The 20,111-nt window shown below is 35.4% G+C and overlaps 1 protein-coding gene across 8 annotated transcripts in view; it reads right to left on the reverse strand.

The window, feature by feature from the left end:
* The window catches only part of LOC123533214 (uncharacterized protein PF3D7_1120000-like), a 47,919-nt gene that overhangs the window by 19,219 nt on the left and 8,589 nt on the right, over nucleotides 1–20,111 (reverse strand). For 2 of the 8 annotated variants that reach the window (XM_053519567.1, XM_053519570.1), the window contains exons 2-6: nucleotides 12,053–12,196; nucleotides 11,348–11,651; nucleotides 8,892–9,038; nucleotides 5,308–5,340; nucleotides 1,552–1,578 (exon numbers count right to left, since the gene is read on the reverse strand). In XM_053519567.1, coding sequence (XP_053375542.1) covers nucleotides 1,552–1,578; nucleotides 5,308–5,340; nucleotides 8,892–9,038; nucleotides 11,348–11,503 — 363 coding nt within the window. In that variant the 5' untranslated portion in view covers nucleotides 11,504–11,651; nucleotides 12,053–12,196. Of the gene's footprint in view, nucleotides 1–1,551; nucleotides 1,579–5,307; nucleotides 5,341–8,891; nucleotides 9,039–11,347; nucleotides 11,652–12,043; nucleotides 12,197–12,383; nucleotides 12,586–20,111 lie in introns of those variants that run through there. The other 6 variants (XM_053519571.1, XM_053519569.1, XM_053519568.1 and 3 more) reach the window with 6 other exon arrangements.

A 20,111-nucleotide genomic window follows, 5' to 3' on the forward strand; every position in this document is an offset into this window, starting at 1 on the left:
TTTGACCTTGACCTTTGACAGAGTGACCCCAAAATCAATAGGGGTCATCTACTCTTCATGACCAATCATCCTATGAAGTTTCAACATTCTGGGTCAAGTGGTTCTCTAGTTATTGATCGGAAATGGTTTTCAATGTTCAGGCCCCTGTGACCTTGACCTTTGACAATGTGACCCCAAAAACAATAGGGGTCGTCTACTCCAGCAGCCCTACAACCCTATAAAGTTTGAAGGTTCTAGGTCAAATGGTTCTCCAGTTATTGCTCGGAAATGAAGTGTGACGTACGGACGGACGGACAGGGCAAAAACAATACGTCTCCTGGGGGAGACATAAATAACATAGGAGCGGTGGTCTAGTGGATAAGATGTCGGCCGCTCAATCCAGAGATCATGGGTTCGAGCCTTTCTGGGGTAACGACCATGACTTCTCATATGACACCAGTACTGGTTTATCCAGGAAGCGGACTCGAGAGTGGTTCCAATAAGCTTGAAGCTTTCATCACAATCCCGCTAAAACAAATTAGTATAAACTAAATAACATAGTGAAGATTTATTTAACCATGTTTTGTAGTTAATGAATAAGAATAAAGACTTAACATGAACTAGAGCTATTAATATTGGGGATAAATAAACTGAGAGGCCACTTTGATGAGTAAAATATTGTGATCACAACCTTTGACCTTGAAGTGTGACCTTGATCTTGAACATAGTGACCTTGGTTGTGTACTCTGCATGTCATCTTGATGAGGTTAACAACTGACGCCAGTCTTATGAATCCTTCCTGCAGTTAAGAAGAAATGGAGCGGACAGAAATTTTAGTTATTTGATCTATAACTCTTACTGTGACCTTGACCTTAAACCTAGTGACCTGGGTTACGAGCTCTAAATGTCCTCTTGAAAAGGTTAACAACTGATGCCAGTTTTTGAAAATCCTTGTAATGGTTAAGAAAATATTTGAGATATTTGATCTTTGAACTCTATGTGTGGCCTTCACCTAGGACCTAGTGATCTGATGTTGTGTGCTCTGCATGTGGTCTTGATGGATAGATATATGATGATTATTTTAAAAAATCTTTCTACTGGTTTAGAGATACACGGTGGACACAAAGTTAAGCTCATTCAACTTTGATCTCCTAGTTTAATCTTGACCTTTGTTGGAGTGACCTGGGTTTTGGGCTCTGCATGATGTATTAATGAGGTACACAACTGATGTCAGTTTTATGAAAATCTAAGACTTGGAGCAGACATGTAAAAGGACAGACAGACAGACTTGCCGACTCCAACACAGCCCCCATATACTTTGTACCTGTGATTACATAACATTAATATCCCAGATGTGGATGATGATACCAGACAACAAATTGAGTCGAATCCATTCTGTAATAATATAAAATGTTTAAATGTATCAAAAATTTCTATTGGTACTAAATGCATTTAATTCAAACTTCATGTTTCATCCATTTACAAAAAAAAAAACGATCTAAGAAAACTGTGAAAGAAATAACAAAATCAATCCAAACAGAAAGACAACTTATCACCAGTGCTGAAGTTTACCTTAAGATAGCTACACCTAGAACATGGCTTAAAAGAAAACACATTGATTATTTGGAATGCATGATATGATATGATATTAATACAAGCTTAGCTTTGTAAAAAAGTTAGTTTGCGACCCGCTGTCGATTAAATTTCATGAAAATTGTTAATTTAACATGTTTTAAACTTTTAGAAATTCATTCAAATGTAATTTAATGATGTGAGAATTTGCTTGATTTTACCAGAAATATTTATCGACACTCATCGCTTACAACATGTCAGATGGTTGCTCCCCATTACATGTATAATCAGCAGGAAAATAGTACATAGATCGGATCCTATATCTGACACAAAATTACTGTTTTTTACACTAATTAATTTAAGGTGAATCCAGAAACAAATTCTACCAATTAAGACATCAGTCTCCACATTTCATTCATCAGAGATTACGAGCTTGAAAGAAAAGCCTCTTCTATCTGTATAATGCTGAGCATGTTAAGGGAGCAAAGGGTACCATTTTTCACATTCTTGGTAGGTGACTGGAGATCGAATCTGACAAAATGCATATCAGAGTTATGGTTCTTTGCCTACATAGTCCCCTAATGATGGTAAACAAGTGTGCAAAGTTTCAAAGCTGTAGCTCTTACAGTGTTTGAGAAAAGGTGGACCTAAACAAAACTTTTAACCAAAGCCAACGCCGACGATCAAATGACGACAAAACCTTGTAGATTTTTTTTCAAAAATCAGATGAGCTAAAAATTGTGAAAGCACCTCAAAATGATGCTAAAGACTAAGTTTGGTAAAGATCCATCAAGCCATTCATGAGACAAAGTTGTTAAAAAGTCTCTAGTGGCTCCTAAAAGGGGCTAAGCAATTCATGAGAAAAAGTCTAGAAGTTTAGAGGTAATTCTATTTTTAGTTCAACAATCCCCTAAAAAGGGCCAAGCTCCCTCATCTGAACAGTTCATGAGAGGAAATCATTAAAAGGTATTTCAACTTTTAGCTCAAGTGGCCCATAATAGGGGACAAGTGTCCTTTTTTAATTAAGTATGAGAGAAAACCTTATAATGATGCTATAGATCAAGTTTGATGAAGATCCATCAAGCAGTTCTTGAGTAAAAGTTATTTAACCTTTAGCATGCTAGATAAATTGTTGTCTGCTGGAAATGTCGTTGCTAAAATTGTAAAGTTCATTCAATTTGCTCAAAATTGGAAGAAATATTGTCAGAGTAGAACAGGTTGGAACTGATCAACGCGATTTAATCGGCGTCTGATCTGGTTCCAGGCTGTTTGCAAAGGCTGTTAAATTCGCCTGCAGCAGGCTAAGGGTTAAAAGTTTTTTTCTAATTTGAGCTCTAACAGCCCATAATAGTGGCCAATTGCCTCCATTTAAATAAATAAGGGAGAAGACCTCATCATGATGCTAAAGATCAAGTCTGATACTGATCCATCCAACAGTTCATGAGAAAGATGTGCATGCACCACCATCCAATAGTGATGAGAGTATAAAGTTTCATGAAGATCCACTGATGGTGGGAATATACTGATTTGGAAACAAGTACAAGGGAAATAACTCTGAAGTTTCTGAAGAGAACCTGATGAAAGTTATGCATGCACCACCACCCTATGGCATAGAGATAGTACTTAAAATTTTGATTTATGAAAAACAATCAAAATGCTAATGTTGATTGCTTATATAGAACATACATAACTGTCACCCACCACACCTCACCATCTCAAAAACATTTTTCTACTCAGAATCTTAATAACCAAAAATTTCAAAAACTCTGATGGAACAGTTTCAATATAGTGTAATACAGTAAATAGGTACAAATAAAGGTGTTTTTTTTAAAGTTTTAACTTGTATATGTGATAACAAAACTAACTCAGAAAAAGAAATGGTGTCTTCAACTTATATATTATCAAGATGTCAATGCAAAGGTTTGTTTCTATCATATCTGACATTTTATGAGCATTTCAAAGGATAACACTATTTTAAAAATTCTATATCATATTTACAATTGCCAAGGTGGAAACAGATTTAAACTTTTATCTTAAATACTTAACCCCATTTGTTTGAAGTGATGACAGATTTATGAAACAGAAGACCCTTATCCCTGATATTGACATAAATATATTAGGTCCTTTACTGGTAATGCTGCAGTACTTTTAAAGCTTCTCTATTTTACCTATTTTTTTCTAATTTTATGTCAGTTTTCATCTACAGTGTTTGAAAATCATGTTAGTTATAACAGCAAAAGAGCCTGGCATGTAGTTACCAAGTTGTTTAAGAGAACAAGTTGATGCTGGAAGTTGCTACGAACACTGCAGACCAAGTTTGGTGTGAGTCTGGCATGTAGTGACCAAGTTGTTTAAGAAAACAAGTTGATGCTGGAAGTTGCTACAAACACTGCAGACCAAGTTTGGTGTGAGTCTGGCCTGTAGTTACCAAGTTGTTTAAGAGAACAAGTTGATGCTGGAAGTTGCTACAAACACTGCAAACCAAGTTTGGTCTGAGTCTGGCCTGTAGTTACCAAGCTGTTGAAGAGAACAAGTTGATGCTGGAAGTTACTACAAACACTGCAGGGTGTGAGTCTGGCATGTAGTTACCAAGTTGTTTAAGAGAACAAGCTGATGCTGGAAGTTGCTACAAACATTGCAGACCAATTTTGGTGTGAGTCTGGCAAGTAGTTACCAACTTGTTTAAGAACCAACTTGTTTAAGAAAACAAGTTGATGCTAGAAGTTGCTACAAACACTGCAGACCAAGTTTAGTGTGAGTCTGGCCTGTAGCTACCAAGTTGTTTAAGAGAACAAGTTGATGCTGGAAGTTGCTAAAAACACTGTAGACCAAGTGTGGTGTGAGTCTGGCATGTAGTAACCAAGTTGTTTAAGAAAACAAGTTGATGCTGGAAGTTGCTACAAACACTGTAGACCAAATTTGGTGTGAGTCTGGCATGTAGTAACCAAGTGGTTTAAGAGAACAAGTTGATGCTGGAAGTTGCTAAAAACACTGCAGACCAAGTTTGGTGTGAGTCTGGCATGTAGTTTTCAACTTGTTTAAGAGACCCAGTTGATTCTGGAAGTTGCTACAAACACTGCAGACTAAGTTTGGTGTGAGTCTGGCAAGTAGTTACCAAGTTGTTTAAGAGAACAAGTTGATGCTGGAAGTTGCTACAAACACTGCAGACCAAGTTTGGTGTGAGTCTGGCAAGTAGTTACCAAGATGTTTAAGAGAACAAGTTGATGCTGGAAGTTGCTAAAAACACTGCAGACCAAGTTTGGTGTGGAAGCTTCTCTATTTTACCTATTTTTTTCTAATTTTATGTCAGTTTTCATCTACAGTGTCAGATAATCTGAATTTGAAAATCATGTTAGCTATAACAGCAAAAGAGCCTGGCATGTAGTTACCAAGTTGTTTGAGAGACCAAGTTGATGCTGGAAGTTGCTACAAACACTGCAGACCAAATTTGGTGTGAGTCTGGCATGTAGTAACCAAGTTGTTTAGAGAACAAGTTGATGCTGGAAGTTGCTACAAACACTGCAGACCAAGTTTGATGTGAGTCTGGCCTGTAGTTACCAAGCTGTTTAAGAGAACAAGTTGATGCTGGAAGTTGCTACAAACACTGCAGACCAAGTTTGGTGTGAGTCTGGCCTGTAGTTACCAAGCTGTTTAAGAGAACAAGTTGATGCTGGAAGTTGCTACAAACACTGCTGAAGTGCTTTATTGTGCTGAAATACACCACCACTATAAAATTAAAATAATTTTAATACAAACCTTCAGGCTGAAGTTGTAAGTGAATTTGATCTGCTGTGAGATATGTATACATAAGGTCATATGCACTTAAAAGCCCAGTTAATGTATGACAGTCATTAATTACAGATTTAGTTGGATTATATCCTTTTAAAGTTTGCAATTAATTAATCCAACTTTTTTAAATTCAAGCAAAGAGTTTAGGGAAGATGTTTGAAGACTTTTTATTTTTGGCCATGTTTTTGACAAATCACATTAATTGGCTACTCCTGGTAAAGCACACCAAAGTAACATCTTTCTAAAATTATTTTATAATTGTGCGTACAGTTTCTGACAGAAGAGTTTAGAAGTTTCCAGTATATACATAATAACAAGAGCACCGCCTTGCGGGTGCTGACGCTCATCTGATTTTTTTTGTATAATAGAAATATTGTCCTACCCATGATTTTCTATGTCTAAAAAGGGCCATCACTCTTGCAAAAAGCAGGATAGAGTTATGTTTCTTGATGCACAGTGTCCACTTATGATGGTGAAAAACTGTTGCAAGTTTTAAAGCAATAGCTTTAATAGTTTAAGAGAAAAAGTTGACCTAAACATAAAACTTAACCAAGAAATCTGATATTTTCTAAGTCCAAAAGGGGCCATAAATCTTGCAAAAAGCAGGATGGAGTTATGTTTCTTGCTGTACAGGGTCAGCTTATGATGGTGAACAAGTGTTGCAAGTTTTAAAGGAATAGCTTTGATAGTTTAGGATAAAAGCTGACCTAAACATAAAACTTAACCAAGAAAACTGATTTTGTAAGCCAAAAGGGGCAATAATTCTTGCAAAAAGCAAGATGGAGTTATGTTTCTTGATGTACAGGGTGCTGCTTATGATGGTGAACAAGTATTCCAAGTTTCAAAGCAAAAGCTTTGATAGTTTAGGAGAAAGTTGACCTAAACATAAAACTTAACCAAGAAACTGATATTTTCTAAGTACAAAAGGGGCCATAAATCTGTGCAAAAAGCAAATGGAGTTATGTTTCTTGCTATACAGGTCAGCTTATGATGGTGAACAAGTATTCCAAGTTTCAAAGCAATAGCTTTGACAGTTTAGGAGAAAAGTGACCTAAACATAAAACTTAACCAGGCAACGCCGACGCAGACGCCGACGCCGACAACTGCTCAAGTGATGACAATAACTCATCATTTTTTTTCAAAAAATCAGATGAGCTAAAAATGGGCTGTTCAATGAGAAAACTTGTATTACTGACATGAAATGATTATTGCATAATAAGAAGTTTAAAATACCGGAAAATTTTTGTTTTTCTTACTTCATGCAGAAACTAGAAAAAAAGTATATTGTAATAACGTTATCTAAGACAAAATCAAATTCTACTATTGCACAGAAAAGTATGTAATACGTTACTGACAAATTCAAATTCAAATTGCAATTCCTCAAATTAATTCTGAACTGTCGTTGATGGCGCAACTAAACTACTGGTCAAAATAATGGTGTCGCAAATTTTCGTACTTAATATTGTAAAGTAAGTTCCGATTTGCACGTAGGTACGAAGTAGTAAGGTAGACTGCGTTCTAGATTTAATTATCAGATAAACCTCTGCATCTCTTTATACGGTAAACCATTCGACAAAAATGGCTCACTAACAAAAGATGACGTGTTTTCTGTCTTCTACATGTGAGGAAAGCCCTGTCACTGCCTCATCCTCAAACGAAACCGAAACCGAAACTGAATCTACAAACATTAAACGGCAAGATGAAATGCCGGCCTTGTATTATCACTCGTATCGGGCTGCAAAAATTTTCTCAACACTACACTTACTCGGCAGTCACGCAGATGAACCCAAATGGTTGAAACTGTAGTCTGATTTTAAGAAAAATGTGAAAAAAAAGCTGAAATTATAAAAGACAAGTTGAATAATAGTAATTACCGGTAGTAGTGTTAAAAAACCCGGCGTCATGTAACACAACTAGTTACAGTGTTTTCTCTTGGATTTGTTATTTCATTATCTATTCGGTTTTTTTTAACAAGTTACAAAAATGACCCCTTGAAATTGAAAATGACTCCCAAAGTCAAACATAAAGGGGTCATTATGACTCCCTATCAAAATTTCCAAGGGAAAATCCAGCATATTTTACAAATAAATGTTATTTGTGTCTTCATGGCAATGGAAATTCCAAGGTACCCATGCATCATGAAAATACAGAGGTGTATAGATAAAAGGCCGGTGATGGAACCAAAAATATACAGTTAAGTTATTTTTCAGCAAAATCACTTTAAGCTGTTCATTAATGTTCAAATGTATGATGTTTAGTAAGTGATAAGCATAATTTGTTGTATTAATCATAATGACTTGAAAAATACACAACATGCTTGACGACATCATATTGCTTTTATGACATTCCTAACGTCACATCTAAAAATGCCTTCGGTGACTTACTTCAAATTTTCAGATCTGAAAGGTAAAAGAATATTCTTCAGAAAAATTTTGTTACCTCAATTTTGATTTTTTGTCACTAATACAGGTTTTATCATGGAACGGCCCATACATGGAAAAGTGTGCATCTGATTAAATAGAACAATCTTGTGTGAAACTATCTTAAAAGTGGGCTACAGTTTGGTGGACATGATTTTTTTAAGGACGTATGCTAGAATTTGGTGCGAAAATTTTCCCAATAACAGAATTTCTTCAAACTTTGGATATTGAAGGACAATCATCAAAGAAACAAAAAAATGCGATAAAAATCATAGGTCACCGGTATCGAAAAAGAGTTATCTGCCCTTGAAATCGGCATTTCCCCCAAAAATGACGTTTTCAAGGGCAGATAACTCTTTTTCGAATCCGGTGACCTATGATTTTTATTGCATTTTTTTGTTTCTTAGATGATTGTCCTTCAATATCCGAAGTTTAAAGAAATTCTGTTATTGGGAAAATTTTCACCCATCTCATATACAGGGAATTCTAGCGTACGCCTTTAATCATCAAAAAACTATTGTTAGAGGTTACCTAAGGCACATTTGTGTGAAATTACTATAAAATCAAGCCAGGAATTTCTGAAAAGACTTTTTCAAGTTCTCACTTTGACCACTGTATGTCCAAGAATGACCCAGTTGAGAAGTTAATATTGAGAAGAAACCATTTTACGTCCTTTTACACAGAATGCATAAACATTTCAATGGAGCATATTTAACATCTAGAAAGCTCTGCCTCCTCTTACATAAAGTACTGGATCAGCCCCTGCTAACTGCTTCAATTAAATGCCATCATTACATATAATGAAGTATCTTTCTTCATCAAACAGGAAATTACAGTTCCATTAATTTATTGATTATTTCTGTCCAACTGAATATTGATCAAGCAACAAATGGTGAACACTAATACATTTTCTTTTGAAAACTTGTTATTATGTATCTCAAGAAAACCTATTAGTTCATGACCATAGCAACTTTCATAGTATTCACAAGAACTATCATATAATGTCTTCTAACTGAACATTTTTGAAAAATGAAATAAAGAGTTTCTTTTTTGTGCTTGTTACCACTAAGTTTGCCATAAAAGTAAGAGAATTTTTTTCAAAATACTGTATTTCAAAATAGGGCAAATTACCTTTGCATCTGAAAGTTCCTTTTTATCTACTGTATTTTCTGGCGTCTGTGATTTAGTACTGGAACCAGAATCAGATTTCCCAGACTTTACTGGTGTTTTAGGAACTTTGGGCTCTTCTTTTTCTTTCTCCTCTTTTGGAGGTGGCACCTATAAATAAAATCAGGCAAGTTTATTCTAACCAAACTTTACCATTCATATTCACTATTTAAAGAGGAAATAAGAGGGACTTGCAAAAATAAATCAGACTTTTTCTCTTATGAGATCAATATTATCCTCAAGATAACAAATATTATATAAATAAAAACTGCTTTTCTGAATAAGTTAATTCACAACTAGGATAAACCGCCCATAGCAACGAACATTCTACTCATATATGATGCAAGTCATTTTCGTATTAAACACTGTGACAAATGTATTTATAGTTGTCCAATAACTTCGAAAATCTGTGAAACGTAATGTTATTACAACATACAGTTTTTAAACACTGTGATACAGATATTTACATGAAAAAACAGCATCATCAGAAAAGCTGGAAATTAGAACAAACAAATTTTTTTGTGTACACCTTGGTAAGATGCCAACTAAGGTTTGTAAAATGTGAAATGCCATAAGAAACTGTTCTCATAGGAAACATCCCACGAGATACAATGTATTGTGGGATCACATGCCGCAGACAGGCAGGGTCAAGTTCTTACCCAATGTTCATGAAACTATGTCAGAATATTAAAACTTAATAAAAGGCATATTATCTCGGCAAAGTTCGACAACCAGTTAGATAATCCTAGTGGCTCCACAGTTATTGATTAAGTATTACTCAAATTGTGAAAACTGGCAATGTCTGTTCAATAACTTGGTCAGAAAGTTTATGGGCATAATATCTAGGTAATGTGTGACAGTAAGCCATACAGTCCAAGTTGACCTTGAGTTATGGCCCTTAAGCTACTCAAAATTGATTGCAAAAATTGTCAGTGTCTGCTTAAAAACTGCTCATTAACTTGAGCAGTTCTTATGCAATGTTCACCAAACTTGGTCAGAATGTTTAAAGGCATGCTACGTTTTCAAGAAGCACTTTCTGAAAAAAAGGCAGTTTACAATTAGGACATTATTTATCATGACTGGTGTGGGACAATTTATACAATTCTAATGGTAAGTGGGTAAAACGTCATCAAACATGTGTGGTGTTAGTGTGAATAATTTGGGAAAAAAACACATGTAAGTGATTATTTTACATGCAAGTGATTATTTTACTGACATGTTAAATATATACACAATCTACACCGAGCTGCCTCTTTTAAACCATGCTTGTGTACTGGAAAATTGGCTTACAAACCCCAAGTTTCTTTCATACATGTACTATTAGTTGCACTGATGTCTTTTTATTCTACTGCTAGGAAAAATATATTCCTTAGATAAAACATCTATTTCATTTTTTAACTTTCCTCAAATATAATCAGAATCCTGTATTTGAAAGGCCTATATTCTGAAATAGTTTCTGAATCAAGAGATATAGCTACCTTCACTACATCTTTTTGAAGTTAGATTATCAGTTACATAAATGTCCAAATTATTGCCCATGCTCTAATTATTAATAAATGGAACAAGACTGAGGTCAACCATAATAATTATGAAAACCAGGTTTTCCAACACTGCAATCTGCAAGTTCTGTATAGAAAGGGGTCATGTTCACATATTTCACTGTGTCCAATCATGTTGTTATGCCACATACTTTTTGTAGAAATTCTCTATCAAAGTTTTTTTAAGTATTAGTTGATGTTTTTTGTCAAATTGAAGATATTTTTGATTTCTGAAATAGCGTGATATTTATGTCCAAAATCATATATTATGCTCACTGTAAAAATGCTTCTTTTTACCCAAGTGGAAACTGGCAGGTACTAAATGCAGCTCTCTGACTAGTCAGTTGGAATTCCTGAAGTCAAGTTAAAATCTTGAACAGGAAATTTTGATCAATGACAGTCCATCTGACCAATAAGTCTTTCAAAAATATCTTTTAATGTGTATATGTAATCATAGAGACAGCGATCCAATGACCTGCTTTAAGACAAAAATACTAAACTGTAAGGTAATTAAGCTTCTAAAAACATAATAGGCTTAGAAAGTCGAGGCACTGCAATAGTTTTACCTTGGAACAAATCCAAATACAAGTATGTTATTTAAACTTTTTAAACTTATGTCTTGCAGTTATGATACTATTTGGTTCATTTAAACTTTTTTTGAGAGAGTGATGGAAGGCAGATGATGGATGATAAACTAAGACAAACCATTACATTAAAATACCTCACATTACCCTGCTGACAGAGATGAGCATGTTTAAATTGATGGGTACATTTGAATACAGCTTGCCCTGGAAAATGTTTTATCTGTCACAAATTGCTAGTATTATATAGTTACCATGTTGAAATCATAGGACCAGAATAATTAAATGTGATCTTGTTTACCTGCATAGCATTTCCTTGTAGCTCATAGTCATGATGTACAGCTTTATTGTAGCTGAAAGCCGGGATACGACCAACTCTCTCTAACGGTGCCTGCATGGGTTGACGAACTGCCCCTAAGGGTCTAACAGTCCTTCCTTTACGTCCAGTACTGCTCATTTTTACTCCTTTATTTTTTTAGATAAACTCACACTTGTTGTATGAGCATGTCAGAAATCACTGATATACGTAAACATCTCGTCTACCTACGATATATTGAAGTATGTGTCCTCTTTGTTCTCTCTCCAAATCTAACACTCCATCATATCTGCAGATTGCCCAAAAACACTAATAAATTTCATAAGCAATTTCAATAAACGTGCATAGAGAGTTGTTTAAGCAGAAATGATCCCTTCATGCCCCAAGAACAGATATGACTGATTCAATACAGGTCAATATTTATAATCCAGATACAGTATATTTAAGTCGGGTACAACTTCGATCAATCTATTCACCATTGTTTATTGACTGTCTTTTAAAGTCACTCGTTCTCCTAACACGATTTACCAAATGGTTTTCAATTAAATCTCCATTATGATTAAACAAGTTAATTCATTACCAATAATACTATTACTTCAATTTATAGGAAAATGTATGTTTAGCTGTTTAATTTATTTACTTTTCAATGGCCTGAATTAAAACTTGGAGAAGATTATATACCTTATTTACCTGCTTGAAGTTGTAGGTCTATAACTGAAGTGTGCTCAAAATTGGTGTTAAGATTACTCCTCTATGACAAGGATTTTCCTATCAATAATCCATTGATTTCTACATTAGTTCAGTGCACTGTGCGCCCAACCTGCATGTTTCAGTCTGAAAAAGACATTAATGTAAATTACACAGAAAATCAAATTATACTAAAAAAGAATTTTTAACAGATCAATTTCTTTTCTGCACATTTTTAATGAATGACAGTTCAATAATTATTAACCATTAATCATTAATATATTTTTGGAGCAATAGTGTTAATAATATTGAATAAATTAAAGCCATGTCTTACTCTCCACTTTCTGTATCATTTTTGCTTAGTTAAGGCAATTATTCATTACTGTCATCATTATTTGTTGTAAAATTCTTTACCTTCCTATATTTGAAAAAATTCTACTCCATTAATGACCAAACAAACCATGTCGCCCCATTGCTATACACTGAACAAGTATTAAATATACACCATAAAGAAAAAATAGAAATATGATATGTTAATCAATGAATTAAAAATATTCCCTTGTGAAAGACGTGTGCTTTAATCACAGAGTGTAAATACCTCCAAACAATGTTATCAAATGTGTTTAGCATGTAACGTATTTACAGTTGGATACTGTATTGTCAATATGTCACCTTAGAGCAACATGGCAGTACCTTGCATGGGAAATCTATACACAACCCTTGCACATTGGGATAATGACACTAAAACACACACAAAGACATTCAGTAAGTAGACAAAGACTTTTGATGCAAAGAATAGTTGCCACATTTTTAATGTGACGACTAAATGATACATTTTGTGTAATTTTTCATTACTGTTAAAACAAGAGCTCTTCGAACACGAAATGCCCCCCTTGATGCATTCAGTAATTGCACAACGGACAGAAATTATATGCTCACTGTAATCAAAAGTTCTACTGTTCTGGTTCAATCTGACCTTAACCGTTAACCTATTGACCTAAAAATCAACAGGTGTCATCTGCTGGTCATGATCAACCTCCCTATTAAGTTTCATGATCCTAGGCCCAAGCGTTCTGTTCAGGGTCACTGTAACCTTGACCTTTGGCCTAATGACCTCAAAATCGATTGGGGTCATCTGCTGGTCATGATAAACATCTCTATCATCTTTCATGACCCTTGGCCTAAGCGTTCTCAAGTTATCGTCCAGAAACCATTTAACTCTTCCTGGCCAATGTGACCTTGACCTTTAACCTAATGACCTTAAAATCTATATGGGTCATCTGCTAGTCATGACCAACCTCCCATCACTTTTCCTGATACTAGGCCCAAGCGTTCTTGAGTTATTGCCCAGAAACCATTTTACTGTTCCTGATCACTGTGACCTTGACCTTTGACATACTGACCTCAAAATCAATAGGGGTCACCTGCTGGTCATGCCCAACCTCCCTATCAACTTTCATGATCCTAGGCCCAAGCGTTCTTGAGTTATCATCCAGAAACCGTTTAACTGTTCAGGGTCACTGTGACCTTGAACTTTGACATACTAACCTCAGAATCAATAGGGGTCATCTGCTGGTCATGACCAACCTCCCTATCAACTTTCATGATCATAGGCCTAAGTGTTATTGACTTATCATCCGGAAACCGTTTAACTGTTCAGGGTCACTGTGACCTTGACCTTTGACATACAGATCTCAAAATCAATAGGGGTCATCTGCTGGTGATGATCAACCTTCCTATCAACTTTCATGACCTTAGGCCCAAGGGTTCTTGAGTTATCATCCGGAAACGGATTGGTCTACATTCCGACCGACCGACCGACAGACATCTGCAAACAATATACCCCTCCTTCTTCGAAGGGGGGCATAAAAATACTTATTTTTGCTCATGTACAAATAAAACAGTGTTATTGAAAAGTAGTATTTATTCAACAAAGAATAATTCATTTAATAGGTAATTCATTTAACAGGTAAAGAAAAAATTAATGAAGGGCCATATCTATGTGAAAAATCATCCAAATGGAACCCACATCGCACATGCACAACTAGGATTGGTACTGATAATAATTACAAGGTTTGATGGAAATCTGGCAAATAATTGCTGAGAAATAGCGCGGACAAAATTTTTCCATATACATAAAGAAAAACTTAATAAAGGGCCATATTGAACCTGTTCTCCACAAGTAACTGCCAACTTCCCCATATGTATGAATCAAAGGTGAAGGATGAATGATTTAAGACACAATGTCTTTTACCAAATTGTCACTGAGAACATACGCCATGCCTGTGGATTGAGCTCACAACCCAAGATCAGTAGATCAAGTATATTCAAAGTTTCAAAGCCACATAATCATGTTAAATAGTTTTGACAAAATAAGGACATGTACGAAAACTAATCCAAAAAGGGCCATAATTCAGCAAAAATACTGGACAGATTCATGTACTCTTGATACTGATAGGGACTGTTATAATAAACAAGAGTTCAGAGTTTCAAAGCAAATTGTCAGATAGTTTTGACAAAATAAGGGACTTGTAAGAAAACTAAATGAATTTCCTAGTCCAAAAAGGACCACAATTCAGCCAAATACTTGACAGATTTATGTACTCCTGCCAACTGACAGAGACTATTATAACAAGCAAATTCGATGAATTGGTATTCCCCACCGAAAGGGTTTGTGGTGAGGAATGGCAAAAAAATATGTCCGGCAAAAAGTTAAGGATGTTAATAAGAAGAAATAATTTCATTAATCAAAATCAATTTAACAGAAAACAAATGTTTAATTAAAGAGTACATAATAAATGTATGATACTTTGATCTTGACTAAAGAATTTATTTTGAATGGGATATGCGTACTGTAATAAGCTTAGCTTTTAAAATTAAATGCAGTTATTGAAATGTGCGCTTGAAGTTTAACTGGAATGAAATATTGTCTTTGAGTGGTTTGGCACCAGATGTTACTGTTTAACATGTACATTTGAACTTAAAAGAACAGATGTCCTTAAAGGTCCAATACTAAGGAAAGTGAACATTTTAATTTCTTTTAAAAAGCACAGAAACTATTTCATTTTATTAGAAAATGAAAGTTGGTATGTAGAAATTCGAAATAAATCGCAGTATATGTACAATTATTTTTCTATGAAGTATGAAGAAAGTTAAAAAGACCTGGGGGGTCATTCTGTCGATTCATTGAAATTTCAACATAATACACATACATTTCTTTGAGTTCCAAAGACCTTCTGTAAATTTTGACCTGCCAATCTTCATTATTTAGTGTCTTGCAGATGTCTATGCACTGGCTATGAAAAAAATTGCCAACTCACTTTCCCTTAGTAATGGACCTTTAAGAGAACACAATCAAGTAAGATATCTTGAACATGGCTGAGGGCAAGGTTTGTGCAGTCACAACTTAACATGTTGAAGGTTTGAACATTTAAAAAAAAAAAGGAATGGAAATATATATATGTATATATATAGAGATATATGTATATATTTATTTTTTAACGGGGTGGGAGTACGGGGGAACAGGCGAAGAAACAAAATTTCACATGTTGATTATAAATATTGATGGAAAATTATAAATGAAAATAAAACAAGAGGGCCATGATGGCCCTATATCGCTCACCTGTTATCATTGCACTTGAGGACAAGAAGGTCCTCAGAAAAAATATCTAAGTCCAAAGGACAGTAACAACAAAGGGAAGAAATTTAACCAAAAAGAAAATAAAAATTCTTACAAGGTACAGATATGTCAAAATACACCTACAAATAGGAGGTACCATCCATGTTGTACCACAGAAAAGTGGTCTCGGTTTTTCCCTACGGCCAATAATACAAAAGTTACTAAAAATAACCTATTTTTAGTAACGTAAAAGGGAAGTAATTAAAAAAAAAATTATTGTAAGTGAAGAAAAGAAGGATCTGCCAAATAAATCTGTTGACATAAATGAAATTTCAGATCAGTACCTTCATTAGTTACGGAGATATACCCATTTCAATTTGAAATAAAGGGAGGTAATTTGACATAAAATCAGTCCATAGTTATCTACCCTGATTGGCTCAGTCCAACTAATGACAATAATGAAATTTCAAATAAGTACTACAAGTACTTACTGATATAAATCCATTTTGATTACAATCAAGGGAGGTAATCAGATATAAAATAAGTCTGAACCTACACTTGGATCTGATTTGTCATGGAATCCAAGAATTATTGTTGTTGAAGTTATTTTGGAAGTTTGTATCAAATAAAACCATAAATGAAGTCTCTATATGGCTGCAAAAGCCAAAATAGCCAATTTTGGACCTTTAAGGGGCCATAACTCTGGAACCCATGATGAAATCTGGCCAGTTCAAGAAAGGAACCAAGATCTTGTGGTGATACAAGTTGTGTGCAAGTTTGGTTAAAATCGAATCATAAATGAAGCTGCTATTGTGCAGACAAGGTCAAATTAGCTAATTTTGGCCCTTTCAGGGGCCATAACTCTGGAACCCATAATGGGATCTGGCCAGTTCAAGAAAGGAACTGAGATCTTATGGTGATACAAGTTGTGTGCCAGTTTGGTAAAAATCAAATCATAAATAAAGCTGCTATTGTGCAGACAAGGTCAAAATAGCTAATTTTCGCCCTTTCAGGGGCCATAACTCTGGAACCCATAATGGAATCTCGCCAGTTCAAGAAAGGAACCGAGATCTTATAGTGATACAAGTTGTATGCCAGTTTGATTAAAATCAAATCATAAATGAAGCTGCTATTGTGCAGACAAGGTCAAAATAGATAATTTTGGCCCTTTTAGGGGCCATAACTCTGGAACCCATAATGGAATCTGGCCAGTTCAAGAAAGGAACCAAGATCTTATGGTGATACAAGTTGTGTGCCAATTTGGTAAAAATCAAATCATAAATAAAGCTGCTTCTGTGCAGACAAGGTCAAAATAGCTAATTTTGGCCCTTTCAGGGGCCGTAACTCTGGAACCCATGATGGAATCTGGCCAGTTCAAGAATCAGGGGCCATAACTCTGGAACCCATAATGGGATCTGGCCAGTTCAAGAAAGGAACCGAGATCTTATGGTGATACAAGTTGTGTACAAGTTTGGTTAAAATAAAATCATAAATGAAACCTCTATCGTGCAGACAAGAAATTGTGGACGGACGACGGACGATCACAAAAGCTCACCCTGTCACTATGTGACAGGTGAGCCATAAATAAAAAAAAAATGGGTGAAGTGGGGGAGGGGTGGGGGCAGAGGATGCATGATCAGTGGTGGGTGGAGGTGGGGGAATGGTACAACTTGCATCATGTTGATAAATATTCATGGAAGGTTTGAAAAAAATCTAAAATAAGGAAAGAAAAAAAAAATTTTGGTGGGGGGGGGGGGGGGGGGGGGGGGGGGGAGGGTGTGTGACCAAGGCAAGTGGGTTACCAGATGTGGGTGCGCAACTTCACATGTTTATAATTAATGTTCATAGAAAAGAATGAAAGAAATTTAATGAAATTCTGCCAAATGGTAAGTTTGTTATGTACAAATATGTGGATTTTTAGACAATTAACGGGCAATTACTCTGAAGTTACAAAAGATTGTGTGTGCACAACCACATTATAGTGCTCAAAATTCTGTTTAAGTTTCATAGTTCAAGGTCGAATATATCAAAAGTTATGTTGCAGAAACTGCCTTATATATAGATCTATAGTACCCTATTTAGTTAACACTAGAAACGTCTAAGGGCCATAACTCTGGTGTTACTAGGGCAATCTGACTGAAACTTGATGGGCCCCATAACCTCATAGTGGTGAACATGTATATGAAGTTTACATGTATATGAAGTTTGTTTGAGAAAAATCTAAAATAAGGAATGATCTTTTTTTTTGGGGGGGGGGGGAGGGGGGCTTGGGGGCGGTGGAGGGGGTTGGGAGGGGGAGGGGTGTGATCAAGGTAAGGGGGTGACCAGGTATGGGTACACAACTTCACATGTTTACAATAAATGTTCATGGAAAATAATGAAAGAAATTTAATGAAATTCTACCAAATGGTAAGTTTGTTATGTACAAATATGTGGATTTTTATAAAATTAAAGGGCAATAACTCTTAATTTACAAATAAATGTGCATGAAATTGTGTGTACAAAACCACATTATGGTGATCTAAATTTTGTTTAAGTTTCATTGTTCTAGGTCAAATATATCAAAAGTTATGATGCAGAAATTGCCATATTTATAGTACCCTATATAGCTAACAGTAGAAACTTCTAACGGCCATAACTCTGGTGTTACTAGGGCAATCTGACTGAAACTTGACGGGCTGGAAGAACTCATAGTGGTGAACATGTATATGAAGTTTTATATAAATATACCCAACCATTTCCTAGATATGGCTCCGGACAGACGGATGGAAGGACAGACAGAAAGACGTTCCTACATATGGATACTTATGTGGCTACTCTTTTGTTCTCTCTATTGTTCTTTTAGCCACGTAAGAGAAAAATAGCCACATAAAAGCCTTACGGAATGAATGACATCAAAGAAAAAGTACAGTTACCTATTGTTCCTATAGCCACCTAAGACAATACTTAGTATGCAAATGTGAGCTCGGAAGGACGGACGGACTGACAACGCCAAAACTATATCCCTCCGACTTTTGTCGGGGGATAATAAACAAGAGCTGTCAGATGACAGCGCACTCGACTATTTGAAGAATTGATTGAAGAATGCGGTCAAAATATTTCTACAGATATTCAGACAAAAGAAAAAAATACATTAGACAAACAACGTTCCTGTATTTGTGGATTTCGATAAGTCTTGCACTAAATGGCAATGTGTGAACCAATTTCAAAGTCCAAAAAGGGCCATTATTCAGTCAAAATAGTTGTCAGAGTTATGTACTCTGGCTTACAGATGGAAATCATGATGATAAACAAGTGTTCAAAGTTTAAAAGCCATATGTCAAATAGTTTTGACAAAACGTGGACTTGTATGAAATCAGAACCAATTTCCAAGTCCAAAAAGGGCAATAATTCAGCCAAAATATATGACAGAGTTATGTACTCTTTCCTTCAGATAGAGACTATTCTACTGAACAAGTGATAAAAGTTTCAAAGCCATATGTCAAACACTTGAACTGGTACGAAAAACTTAACCAAGATTTCTAAGTCAAAAGGGGCCATAATTCAGCCAAAATCCTTGATGAAGTTACGTACTCTTGCCTATAACTGGACATGGTGATGGTTTATCTTCAAAGACTTTGTCAAAATATGAACTGGTACAAAAAACTTAACCCAGATTTCTAAGTCAGAAAGAGCCATAATTCAGCCAAAATCCTCGATGGAGTTATGTGCTCTTGCCTATAACTGGACATGGTGATGGTAAACAAGTGCTGAAAGTTTCAAAGCTTTATCTCAAAAGACTTTGTCAAACTATGAACTGGTACGAAAAACTTAACCATGATTTCTAAGTCAAAGGGGCCATAATTCAGCCAAAATCCCTGATGGAGTTATGTGCTCTTGCCTATAACTGACCATGGTGAGGGTAAACAAGTGTTGAAAGTTTCAAAGCTTTATCTCAAAAGACTTTGTCAAAATGTGGACTGGTACGAAGAACTTTACCAAGGTGTGACGCCAACGCCGACACCGACGCCGTGGTGAGTAGGATAGCTCTATTTATTCTTTGAATAGTCGAGCTAAAAAGTGTTCAATGTTTCAAAGCCACAGGTCAAGTTGTTTTGACAAAATATCGACCTGCGCAAAAACTGAACTAATTTCCAAGTTCAAAAAGGGCCATAATTCAACCAAAATATTTGAGAGTTATGTACTCTTGAATACAGGTAGAGACTGTTATAATAAACAAGTAAAAAAAGTTTCAAAGCCATATGTCAAACAGTTAACATAAATATGAACAGTTACGAAAACTTTAACCAAGATTTTTAAGTTAAAAGGGGGCCATAATTCAGACAAAGAGTTTGATGGAATTATGTATTCTTGCCTAAAACTGGACATGCCGATGGTACAGAAGTGTTGAAACCTTCAAAGCCATATGTCAAAAGGTTTTGTCAACATGTGGACTGGTACAAA

Source organism: Mercenaria mercenaria, chromosome 12, assembly GCF_021730395.1.
Source record: "Mercenaria mercenaria strain notata chromosome 12, MADL_Memer_1, whole genome shotgun sequence".
In the NCBI taxonomy this organism is placed as follows: Eukaryota; Metazoa; Mollusca; class Bivalvia; order Venerida; family Veneridae; genus Mercenaria; species Mercenaria mercenaria.